Raw genomic sequence first — 13,864 nt, forward strand, 5'->3', positions numbered from 1 at the left:
CAAAACACTACTGAAATATTCCAGTTCTAGCATTTCAATGAAAGAAATTCAAAATGAACTTTGAAAAATCAAGAGAATGTAACTTTGACAAGGTAAACCACAACAAAACACTACTGAAATATTCCAATTCTTGCATTTAAATGATAGAAATTCAAAATGAACTTTGAAAAATTAAGAGAATGTAACTGTGACAAGGTAAACCATGACAAAAAACTACTGAAATATTCCAACTCTTGCATTTCAACGAAAGAAATCCAAAATGAACTTTGAAAAGTCAAGAGAATGTAACTGTGATATGGTAAACCACGACAAAACACGACTGAAATAATCCAACTCTTGCATTTCAATGAAAGAAATTCAAAATGAACTTTGAAAAATCAAGTGAATGTAACTGTGACACGGTAAACCACGACAAAACGCTACTGGCCCTGGGGGCTCTTTGGGGGCCCTTTGGGGGCCCAGGGGCATTTGGGGGTCCGGGGAGCCTTTGGGGACCCATTGGGGTTGGGGGGGGGGCTTTTGGGGTTGGGGTATGAGGGCCCTTTGGGGTTGGGGTAGGGGGTTGTTGTGGTTAGGGGACCTCACAACATTGTTCAAACGGAACTTCTGTATTATAACGACCACAGAGTTTCACCCTCAAATCATCTTCTAAATCATTTTATAAAATCATTTTCAAAAATGCCTCAAACTGTTTCGCCCAAATCATCTTTTAAAATGTATCAAAATGGTTTCGCCCAAATAATCCCTAAACTTAATTTCTGTGTGTTCCTTTTGTTTGGCATCCCTGCGCTGTCACATTTGAAATTCCTAGGAAACCCTTTCCCGCGTTAATCTCTTCATCTCATAGATGTTCCTAGCTACATTATTATGGTTTCGATAGAATATCAATTTATCTCTCTGACTTAAAGATCAGTGAAGCCGTATTTAAAAAAGGATTTTTCTATCTCTTTTGACTCCCGCATAATTCCAAGATAACAAATGATGTCATTTCTAATTCCTGACACTAAAGATCAATGAAGTCATATTTAAAAATAGAATATTAATTTTTCTCTCTGACCTAAAGACCGTTTATCCCTCAGACCTAAGATCAAAGAAGCCATATTTGTTTCTTAATTCCCCTTTCATAAATCAATAATTCCCCTCGATTATGTAAATCAAGTTCTCGGAAATTCTCTCCCCTAGATCAATAGATTCCCCTAGCGATTATGTAAATCACCCCTCGTGTCATTACACCTGGACGAACAACAACAAATAAATCGACCATGAAAATACATCAAAGTGAGAAAAATCCTTTTTTTTTCATTCTCAGTGAAAAAAACCATAAATTATGTCCCGTCAGCGTTAGACTAAATTGTAGATGGCAGCACGATGTTCGCGTAGTAACTCATGATAGGTCCCTACTTATGAGAGTCGTATCCGTTAAATAATTATTGTTTATTACCTCATCGGTAGTATTAAAATAAACTATTTTTACTGAATTGCTATAAGTTTCACATAGTGACGGGGATATGTGTAATTGTGTCTCAATATTCGGGGTAAATATATTATAGATATTCGGGGTAAATATATATAAATATATATTCGGGGTTAATATAATATAATTATAGTGTCGCCATGAGCTACAAAGGGTTTTGACAGATTCGACAATTTGGCCTTAATGATTTTAAAACAGTTGGCCTGAATACAGGTTTGTTTTGCTATATATGCCGACCCTCTTCCTGAAATTTCTTCAGTGAAAAACGCAAGGGAATTTATTTCCTCCTTACATGTGTTCCCTCAAGAAATTTTATTATATCTTAAATTTAATGTACAATCTAATTTGTTTAGAATATCATATCCTATGATTACGTCGAATTTCAATTCTGGGACGACTAAAAATTTCCAAAATAATCTTTCATTTCGTTTTGCCTCATCTGCAATGCAGAATACTACATTTATTTCCCCTATTAGTGGTAAAGTCTCTCCACTTAAAGATTTCACGATTCGGGAGGATGGTTTGAGGCGTCTACGAACATCTACTGCAAATTTTGAAATATTTCATCTTTTAATAAGCTTCTTTGACATCCGCTATCCAGGAAACATTTTACAAAAATTTAGTCTGCTATTTTAGCAGTCCACATAAATGGCAAGGAACTTGGTTCAGTGTTGTTTTCCTGTAACGCAACAAAACAAATATTTTCATCTTGATGAGAAGGAGGTTTTTTGATTTTGTTTTCAGGCTTGGGACTCACCTCCTCTATGTCCTGCCTGATTAGTTTTTTTTTTCAATAGGATTTGGGGCTATACATTTGTCTGCACTATGCCCGAATTCTTGGTATCTTATACATGCTGACTTTTGCCAACAATCTTTTCGGTAATGTCCGGGTTTCCCACAATTTGGGATTTTGCAATCTAATCTTAAGTGTCCGGGCTTTTCACAATTAAAACATTTTCTTCTTTCGTAGTTATAATTTCCCTTGTTTTTGAATCCTACTCTGGAGTTAATTCCTTGTTCTCTAGTGGAACTCTTGTCTCTTGAGTCTACTACTGCTGCTCCCAAGGACATATCTGAGAAGTTCCTATATATTTAATCAATTGATTTGAATCTTGTTGCTAGTGCCTAATAATTCATCCTGGTCGTCTGAGGTCTTAGATTGTTCTAGTTCTCTTCTTCCAATGGAAGGGAGCATGCTAATTTTAAAAATACTAATCGTAATGTCATCTGCTCCTATACGAGGAGAATTTTTTTCATAGTCTATTGCCTTTCCCCTGATCAAACAGTTCGTGGTAACGAACTTTAAGTAAGGAGCGACCCGGCTCAATGGTAAACGAAACTAGAAAACGGAATTTTGATACCAAAAGATAGATCAAAAGAATCAGATTTTAATGCTGATTTCAAATATATAAGCTTCATCAACTTTAGTCATATCAACCTATCGAAAGTTACGCGCCTGAGAAAATTTGGCTGATTTTCGAAAAAAGGGAAAAAGACCCCCTAAAACATATAGAACCCTAATGAAAATCACACCATCATATTCAGCGTATCAGAGAGCCCTACTACTGAGGTTTCAAGCTCCAATCTACAAAAATGAGTAATTTTGCATTTTTTGCCAGAAGAAAGATCACGGATGCGTGTTTATTTGGTTTTTTTTTTTTTCCCAGGGGTGATCATATCGACCCAGTGGTCCGAGAATATCGGGAGAGGGCTCATTCGAACGGAAATTAAAAGTTGTAGTGCCCTTTGTAAGTGGCCAAAAACACTAGGCCCCCTCCCACGCTCATTTTTTCCCCAAAGTCACCCGATCAAAATTTTGAGATAGCCATTTTGTTCAGCATGGTCGAAAATATAATAACCAGTCTTTTAGGATGACTTAATCCCCAAAAGGCCCTTGGGGGGAGGGGTGAAAGTTATGAACTTTACCCAATGTTAACATATAGTATTGGTTATTGGGAAGCACAGTTCATATAATTATCCAGTATGATCATTCCCTATCTCACCCATTATAAGAACCCGGACCGGGGTGCGAGTGCTCCAGAGAACGTAGAAACATAAGCGGCGTCAGATCTTTTCACGGGTAGACAAGTCAGACGCGAAACAATCGGAAACAAGTGGAAACCCGCTATTAATAACTGCACGAAGAAGTGGGAGGAGCTTTTTGTTCGCAACGAGAACGAAGACCAGAAAAGATCTGCGATAAGCTTACTGGATAATTATATGAACTGTGTTGGGAAGTATACAGACGTTTCCAGAGGGGATTTTTTCTGGTAGTGGGGGGGGGGAGTGGGTCGGGGGTTTTGTGGGAGGATCTTATCATGAAGAAAGTTTTCATGGGAGAAGGGACATTGCTATGAAGGGGGCGGTGGATTTCCCAGCATTACTTAAAAAAAGATAAGAAATTATACATAAAAAAAACAAGTTTTTTAACTGAAAGTAAGGAGCAACATCAAATCTTAAAACGACAGAAAAGATTACGTATATGATTGGGTTCACCCCCAAGTCAATACTTCGCTGTTTAAGCCAAAGATTATTTAGTACTTTCATAAGAACTATTTATTCTAATTAACGGCATTTGTGATTAAGGGGTCATTTTTAATGAGTGGTAACAAACTTCGAACTTTAGCGTAAAGAGCATGGTGTTGACTAGAGTATGATCCCTATAAAATGCGTATTAAAAATATAACAATAGAGAGCTCCATTAAGTCAGTTATTTAATAAGTTACGTATATTTGTTAATAATAAAAACGTTCGTAAATATAATTGAGTAAATTATAAGAATGCCCTTCAGCTAAATAGAAGAAAAATTAATATGCAAATTTTTTTCAATTATTCATGTACGGTGAGTCAAAATCAAAACCTGCATTAATTCAAAAACATTCAAAAATTAAACAAAAAAAACAAGTTTTTTAAACTGAAAGTAAGGAGCGACATTAAAACTTAAAACGAACAGAATTTATTCCGTATATGAAAGGGGCTGTCCCCTCCTCAACGCCTCGCTCTTGACGCTAAAGTTTTTTATTGTTTTAAAAAATAAAGTTGTGAGACAGAGTCAAACTTTAGCGCAAAGAGCGAGGCGTTGAGGAGGGGACAGCCCCTTTCATATACGGAATAATTTCTGTTCGTTTTAAGTTTTAATGTCACTCCTTACTTTCAGTTAAAAAAACTTTTTTTTTGTTTAATCCAATAGTAAAATTGGTGTACTAACACAGATTGCCTTTGTTTCTCGGACAAGAGTTCTTGTAGTTTTTGTGCAGAGGGGTTTTCATGTAAAAAGGCTTTTTTTAAAGCTTTTTTAAATGATCTAGATCTCTGATTTTAGAAATGTCTAAGCTCGTTGCTCGTCGCTCGTTGCTTAAGCTCGTTAGTCTTTTGCTTTGGTTGCACTTGTTTTAAGTAATATTCCCTCCAAGGTCAAAATTTATATTATGATACTTCAGTAATCCAAATGAATATTGGCCGGCCCTTGGATTATTGAAATCATAAATCCTTGTTAATGGCGATATTAGTTCTGCTTATAAGTGGTAGAATAAATCTACCACTTCACCAACTATTTTTGTAAAATTAAATCGTTTAAGTTTTCAAAAGCTTAGACACCGAATAATTTTTGGCCAACTGACAAAACAGAAGAAAAATGATAAGTATGAAACCTAATGAAAACAATCTTTCAAAAATTTTATGGTAATTGTTTAGCCTTGTGACACCTGATAAGGAGACATGATAAGAAAACAATTCTTACTTTAAAATATGTATGATGATCCTAGTTCTTATATTATCCAATGGGAGAACCTTTATCATCAAGTCTTTCCTCTAAAAATCCTCAAAAGAGAAAAAAGTTTCCAAATATCACCACATTGAGAATTCAATGTTTGCGTATTTTTAAATGGCTACTATAAATTGCTGCCTAATAATTTATTTTATAGATAGCATTCATACCAGTCTTTTTAATATTTTTTTTTTAAACAACAGTGGCGAAGTGTAAATTGCAGTGCCAGAAATAAAACATATTAATATCAGTGGCAAAAATAAAAATGTTGTATTTTCAGCAAAAAACCTAAAATACAAAATATGCACGGCATTGAAAAGAAATGAAATAATATAAAAAAAAATTATATAAAAAATCCGTTGATTTTGAATTGAAGTTATCAGGTTAGGTTAGGTTTAGTCTAAAAGACATAATTTTATTGTCACATAAAACACATAAATTTTTTGTTAATGGCATGATTTAAAACAGAATTCACAATTTGTATAATTTCAATTTACCACTACTTTTTCTTTAAACACGTTTTTTGACAGACGTGCTAAACACGTGCTAAGCACCTGCTAAACGCTATCTATAAAACAACTTATTTGGCGGCAGTTTACAGCGGCAATTTCAAAAGACTTAAGCAACGTGGTACTTTTAGCATGGGTTTTGGAAACATTTTCTTTTAAGCTTGAAAAAGAAGAAAGGTTTTTAGAGGAAAGATTTGATGATAAAGGTTCTCCCGTTGGATAATATAAGAACTAGGATCATTATACATATTTTAAAGTAAGAATTGTTTTCTTAACATGTCTCCTTATCAGGTGTCACAAGGCTAAACAATTACCAATTTTATTAGAATTTGATAGTTTGTCATTCAAATAATTTAATGTAATTTTAAGTAGGACTCTGTCGCTGTCTGTACATCTAATTATAGTGAAAATTAGTCAAGAGGACTCTCCTTACGCCATTCAATCGGTGTTCTGAATACTCCAACTCCAAAATTTTTCAGGATTTTATGAACTTAAATAGCGACTAAGACCAAACTGCCTTTCCATTATAAAGACAAACACAAGTAGAAAAATATGGAAGTCTTGGCTGAACTTAATCAAAGTAATGATCCAAGGGTATTTATTTAGCCTTGGTCCACCTCATAAGGAGACATGTTAAGAAAACAATTCTTACTTTAAAATATGTATAATGATCTTAGTTCTTATATTATCCAAGGGGAGAACCTTTATCATCAACTCTCTCCTCTAAAAATCTTCAAAAGAGAAAAAGTTTCCTTATATCACCATGTTTTTAATTCAATGCTTAAGTCTTTTGACATTACAGCTTTTAATTGCTGCCTATAAGTTCTTTTATAGATAGCGTTCATGCTGGTCTTTTTAATATCTTTTTTTTAAACAGCAGTGGCGAAGGGCGAATAGCAGTGGCGAAGGAGGAATAGCAGTGGAGTAAAGAAAAAATATTAATAACAGTGGCGAAGGGCGATTAGCAGTACCGTAAATACAAAATATTAATAGCAGTGGTTAGGTTAGGTTAAATTAGGTTAGGTTATGAAAAGAAATGAAATAATATAAAAATTACCTTTTTTGATTCTAGGATGATCTAGCAGTTTCACAATCAGAGGGACTTGAAGAGGTGACCAATATTTAAAAACCAATTTTAAAATAATTAAAAACCAAGAGGTGTCTCAATATACCACTACTTTTTCTTTAAACACGTTTTTTGACACACGTGCTAAACACGTGCTAAATGCTATCTATAAAACAATTTATTTGGCAGCAGTTTACAGCGGCAATTTCAAAAGACTTAAGCATTGAATTAAAAACGTGGTGATATTTGGAAACTTTTTCTCTTTTGAGGATTTTTAGAGGAAAGACTTGATGATAAAGGTTCTCCCCTTGGATAATATAAGAACTAGGATATTATACATATTTTCAAGTAAGAATTGTTTTCTTAACATGTCTCCTTATAAGGTGAGCCAAGGCTAAATAAATACCGATCCAAGGACGGTTTTAAAAACAATTAGTTTTTATGGTTGCATTTTAAAGTTTCTTTTATGCATTCATTTGTTCTTTAGCTGAGGACGGTCTTTGGATATAGGGTCGAAATATTTATTTGAGGTTGAAGTTCCACTGTCTTACGAAAAGATTCCTTATTGTTTTACTTGTTGTTTGTCTTTACGATTTTGTAAAAATGACAATCTCAAATATCCTTTAAAATGTTGTGTTTAATATGAGAAATATGGGTATGTTTTGCATAACATTTATTAAAATTGTGTGTTCTTTAGTATTTTGCTTATATTATCGAATACAATACAATTTTAGTCGGTTTGGTGCACAATATACATTCATTACAAACAGAGTAGCTACAAACTTGTTTAAAACATTCAGAATTACATATTGTGATTACAGATTCCATATTGTGAATTACAGATTCCATATTGTGATTCCATAAAGTACAAGCTTTCCAGGAGTCAAAAGCCGTATCATATCCAGAATTTCCTTTTCATACTATATTACTTTTCATGTTATTGAAAAGTTTTATTAGGTAGAATTGTATAAAACCTATTGTAATTTTATACTTTTCATTTCAGAAAGCTCCATAAGAACCGCCTTGAATATTTAGATTTAAACATCTTTGAGAAGAACCACAATCTAGAAACATTGTAAGTATTGATAATCATTAGTTCTTTCTACCAGCGTTTTCTTGCCTTAACACTTTTATTACTATTACTTTTTTGTTGCATTGCCATCAAGAATCTTCTAGACTATAAAAAAGACAAAGGTATAAACCAAAAGGTACACGCATCTTCATTTAGTTATCCCTATGAAGGCATGCATCCATTGTGATATGATTGGTACTTATGTGTTATAGTGACCACATTTTGTTCTTGATCTGTATCGGTTTTCTCTGTCCACTCGGTAATAATAAGCTTAGCCTGAGCGAGATAAAGTACTATGCAAGTATATTTTTATTAAATATGTAATATATAGAGGTGGTTAGGTATTTAATATAATTCGTTCTGGGCGGCCTGCTTTCCTTAGTTCTCCGTTGTAGTTTCCATTATGTTGTTACTAAAGTATTATATTTCCATAATATTTTGGTATATTTCATTAGGATTAACCTAACTTCACTTCTTTGGTGTGGTCGCTATAATATGTAAGTACTTATCAATTAGATTTACATTGCATATCCACTTAATGCGTATTCTGTGTGAAGTTCGGGTTAGATTTGTAGATAAAAGCAAAGGCATGCGTAGAAAACTTTTCATATCAGGTCAATTACAAAAAAGACCTAAAATATCAATTAGTAATGCAGAAACAGGTTCATTTTTAAACATGTCTGTCTTTTCGTTCTAGCTAGTTTTTTAGTTTGACGTTATGTGTCGTTACGCGTACACGATCGAAGTTAATCTAATTCACGCAATTATTTTTTTGAGAAAGTTTTAATTTTTGTAGCCAAAATCCTTGTGAGGAAAATGTTGTAGAGGGAGCAGGACCCTATCCCCAGAAGATGAGCATAAAAAATTGCTTGCCGGGACTTTTTAAATATACACAAATTGAATGATTTCACAAATCTACCAGAAATTTTTTAATCAGTGTTCCAAAATTTAGCTAGGAATCCACCAAATAATACAAAGTAAAACCTAAGAGAATTCCAGTCTAATAGGGTTAAATTTTTGTATTTTCGGATTTATGTTAAGGCTTTTCAAGCTCGACCCCCTGCTGCTCTCCATAAGAAGGATGTTGGGATGGCCTGGGTGTACCCAGGTAAAATGATGAATTTCTAAAATGATATCAATGGTCTGCTTTCTCTATGAATAGATTGCTTTCCCATGATAGCGTTAATACAGAATTATTTATCAATATTAGCTGCATTCTGTCATGCATTGTGGATATTGTTGATAACAGAAAAAGTTGTACTAGTAGATTTTTTCTCCTAAAAATTTCATTTCCTTACACAGACGTTGTACATATGAAATGACTGTAATATATTGGAACTGTAACCGTGTTTTACAGAATCAAGATTACTTATCCGCTGAGCATGATTATTTGTCTAGGTATCATTGGCAGCACAATAGCACTACCTAACTAAAGAACGATGTTGGCACAATGTGTCATTATTTTTTGGGGGGGTGGGGGTGGGGGGAAGGTTCAGATCAAGCTGCTTTGTTCAAAAAATTCTTCTTCACCATCCCCAGCCGACATCCCTGAAGATGAATGGTATGCCCATTACGAATCGGAGTTCTCAGCTCCTGACCCATCCATCCAAAATTCTTACGAGACTGCCTTAGATCAGTTTCTATCTTCTCATCCCGATGAAGATTTTATCGACAGTACCCGCTCTGTTGAAGATGCCATCTGTAGACTCAAATGGAAAGGCTCATCGGACATTGACGAAGTCAGTGCGATCCACTTGAAACACGGAGGCAAACATCTCGCGGCACATCTCTCTCTGCTTATGCAGATGATTTTCTCTCAAGGGATTTCTGCATCGGAGATCTGACTCCCATTTCTAAAAAGGGAAAACCTGAAACTCAATGTACAGCATTCCGTCCGATAACTGTAGCTACGTCACTGTGCAAGCTCTTCGAGTTACTGTTTATACAGAAACTCGAAAAAGTATGCTACATTCCTCTGCATCAGTTCGGCTTCAAGCGAGGAACTGGATGTGCTGATGCCTTAACAGTCGTTGCTAATATCTTGATAGATGCCGAATCTTCTGGAGAGAGCCTTTCTTTGTCAGGACACGACATTAGACGTGCATTCGAATCTCTAATCCATGCTGCGATGCTTTTGAAGGCCGGTAAACGTGGGTTGAATCTAGCTGTCATTCGTTCCCTCAGGAATCTGTATTCTAGACTCCGGATCCGACTGAAACTACCTCCTGACAAGGGTTTGACCCACATTCTACGCACCTGACTAGCTACAGTCAAGAAAGGAGTGCGTCAAGGAGCAATCACATCGCCTTACCACTTCAATAGATATGTCTTTGATGCACTATATCAATGTCGATCTTCACTGATTCTGTCATCTGCTAACTTATCTTGGGTATGTTACGCGGACGACTTCCTGAATCTTAGCCGAACCCTTCAGCGTGCAATTGATATCTTTGAAATCCTTGAAGCCGAATATCTTAAAGTTGGACTTCAGTTCAACTCTTCAAAATCGGAAATTGTCCTATTCAATTGGAAAACTGATTCTTGTGTTCCTACCATTGCCCTTGGTTCTAGCTCTGTCCAGCCAGTGGATCACCTCATTTATCTAGGTTTACCCATAGGTTCGTCTATCCGTCACACCCGAAAACTTCTCCTCGAACAGCGTAAACGACGAATTTCAGCGTCTTACGCTTCAGTTGTATCGTGCAAACTCCGATTCAACCAGCTGCTTCTAGCAAGCTTGTATAACGCTATCGCTCTTCCTCACATTTTATATGCCACGCCCTTCTGGAAACTTCTCACTAAAACTGACCAGAATATAATCAGAGCGATATATTTTCGTTTAGCAAAGTATTTGCTTCGTCTACCTCCGTGGTATAGGAATTTGCATGTAATTGAAAATGTTAAAGTCGCAGACCCTGACGTCGCCGTCGCTAGATGAATAGCGAAGCATAATAGAAAAATACGACGAAATCTACACAAATGGTCCCATCTGCTCATTCAGTGAATCAGTGATTCGTTTTCTTTGTTGGTTCAGTTTGTTATAGTTTGCGTCTTCTTCTTTTCTTTTTTTCTTTTCCTTTTAAGTGCTCCGTCTTGTTGTATGTTGATTTGACGGGTTTTTCAATAAATAAATAAATAAAATAGAAGGAGTTGTCATAGAAACTTCAAAAGGGGCTCATTTGATTGGATGTTGAAAGTCTTAGTACCCTTTTTAATAGTCAAAAATGATTGGAGGGCAACTGGCCCCAATCCCATCATTTCCCCAAGCACATCCAATCAAAATTTCGAGATAGCCATTTTGTTCAACATAGTTGAAAAGTCCAGTAGATATGTTTTAGGGGATGAGACCCCCCCCCCACACACACACACTCATAAGGCTACAAATTATTCTATTTACCCATTATTAATATATAATATTTTTATGGAAGGGATGGTCGTATAAACTTTGGAGGGGGCCCGTTGGATTGGAAATGAGACTTTCTAGTACCTTTTTTAAGAGTCAATAGTGATCGAAGGGTAACTAGCTTCCCCCCACGTCCTTTTCCCCCCAAATGCATCTGATAAAGAATTTTGATAGCCATTTTATTCAAAACAGTCTAAATATCATATAACAAGGCCTTCGGGCCTGGAAAAAACTCCACAGAGTTTGGTGGCAAGGGTTTTAAGTTATGACCCCGGGACATATAAGACTTTTACGGAAGGGGTGGCCTTATAAACTCTAGAGGAGTCCCATTTAATGGAAATTGAAAGTTCTAGCTCTTTTTAAGAGTAAAAATTGATGGAGGGCAACTAGCCCCACCCCGCCGACGTCCTTTTTCCCCAAACGCATCTGATCGAAATTTTGAGATAGCCATTTTGTTCAAAATAATCCAAAAAACATAAAGCAATGCCTCCAAGGTTGACACAAACCTCCAGAGCTCTGGGACATGAGTTTTAAGTTATGCCCTGGGGACATATAAAGTTCTTATGAAATTGGTGGTTGCATAAACTTCGAATGGTGCTCATTTGTTTGGAAACTAGAAGTTATAGCGCCCCTTTTAGGAGTCAAAAGGGATTTGAAGGCAACCAGACCCCACGCCCATCATTTCCGAAAAAAACATTCAATGAAAATTTTTAGACATCTACGAAAACAATACCCTTTACTGAAAAAAAACATTTTGAATGTTTTCACTTTTTTAACTATAATAAATCAAAATTATTAAGACTTTAAGGAATAAATATCGGCATAATATTGTATATTAAACTGACAATGCACATTCATTCGCATTTTTTTTTTTCAGTAAAGTGCAAATTATCTTTTGGCCTTGAAAAGGCATGGAGGTTGCGAGGCCTACTCATGTTAATATCTGCTTGGTTTGAGTTTGGCTGGAATATCTATTGTAATTTCTGTTCGTTTTTGGTTTCATTTATTTATTGTTGGTGACTTGAATAACAATTCAAATACGGATAAATCCTTTTATTTGACAGCGAAACACAATTTAAAAAAATACTGGATATTTTGTCACTGTATAAATGACCGAAATATTAATTTTTTTTTTTTTACTTTCTAATAAAAGGATTTATCCCTACTTGAACTGTTATTTATTTTCGTGGAAAGGCATTGTGATCTTCAAAAATACCTATGCTGGTGATTTGTGGTGGTTTTGCGCTTGGTAGAGCATTTGATTTTATTTATGCTCACTTTTTGGTTGAATCAAGTTCTTTACTATTCTTGGAAAAACTTATTTCGTGAAAAAGGTTTGAATTAAAATAATTTAAAAATATTTCGGTCTGTTCTGTTAAGAATATATCATTTTAAATCATTCGTCATCACTCCTGATTAACTATGTTTTGCTAAGGAATAAAGTTAACGAAGGTTCAAAGCTGTGGAGCAAAAACTTCTTCCGTTGGCAATTTCTGATCATTCTAGATAGTGCTAAAGTTCTTAGCACTTTTTAAAAGTTTTTTTTTTTATTCTAATCAAACGACCGTTGGATTTCAGGAATCGTTGTTAACAGATTAGGATAAACAGTCAAACTTTAGCATAAAGAGCAAGGTATTGAGGAACGGCAACCACTTCAGACATGGTATAAATTTTGTTCATTTTGAGTTTTAATGTTGCTAATTTTGAGTTTTAATGCCTCAATTTCGGTTGAAAAAATCTTATTTTTTAATTTAATTTCTGATTGTTTTACAAATAATGCCAGTAAATCAGGCTTCCCCTTTAAAAAATTCCCTCCCGTTATGAGAACTGCCTAGTGGGAAGTTCCTCCCACGCAAAAACCCCTCCTTCCCCGTAAAACTCCCGCAGGACAATTCCATCGTCACTGAGAAATATTATACGCAAAGAATGTGTAAATTTTGTAGCCCTTTTCCCTAAGGCTCTGAAGGGGTATATTATCCACAAAGGAATAGTTAGTAAACTTTCCAATTATGTAGAACAAAAGAACCATCTCAAAATTTTGATTGGACGACTTTGAAGAAAAAAGAGGCGTGGGAGAGGAGCTAGCTGCCCTCCAATCTTTTCGGTCACTAGACGTTTTGAATTCCAATCAAATGAGTCCTCTCCCAATCTTCTAGGATCATTGGTTTTGTACGATCACCCCTGAGAGAAAAAAAAAACGCACAATCGTGATCTTCCTTCTGGCAAAAAAATGTAAATTCTACTTTTTTGTATATAATTGCTTGAAACAACTACAGTAGGATTCTCTGATAAGCTGTATCTGATGGTGTGATTTTCATTAAGATTTCTGGACATTTAAGGGGTGTTTTCCCCAGTGGAAGTTCTAGCGTCTCTTGCACCCAGGGCATAGTATTGATTAGTGCCCTCTCCCCCTGTCTACCAAAATTTCCAGTCCAAATTTTAACAAAATTTTCATTTATTAACAAAATTTTCCTGCTAATTTAAATCTGAATTTTGTTACTTTAGTCTCTGCCAACTTATTGATTATCTCGTCCCAATTGATTGCTTCTAATTCTTCCTGTTCTATGCTCATTT

The 13,864-nt window shown here is 35.3% G+C and overlaps 1 protein-coding gene across 1 annotated transcript in view; it reads left to right on the top strand.

The window, feature by feature from the left end:
- Positions 1 to 13,864, top strand: part of LOC148952325 (uncharacterized) — a 289,139-nt gene that overhangs the window by 164,031 nt on the left and 111,244 nt on the right. The window contains exon 5 of the mRNA XM_089088930.1: positions 7,819 to 7,890. Coding sequence (XP_088945056.1) covers positions 7,819 to 7,890 — 72 coding nt within the window. The remainder of the gene's footprint in view (positions 1 to 7,818; positions 7,891 to 13,864) is intronic.

This window comes from Artemia sp. Qi Xiang Cuo, chromosome 5, assembly GCF_049724085.1.
Source record: "Artemia sp. Qi Xiang Cuo chromosome 5, ASM4972408v1, whole genome shotgun sequence".
NCBI classification, from domain to species: domain Eukaryota; kingdom Metazoa; phylum Arthropoda; class Branchiopoda; order Anostraca; family Artemiidae; genus Artemia; species Artemia sp. Qi Xiang Cuo.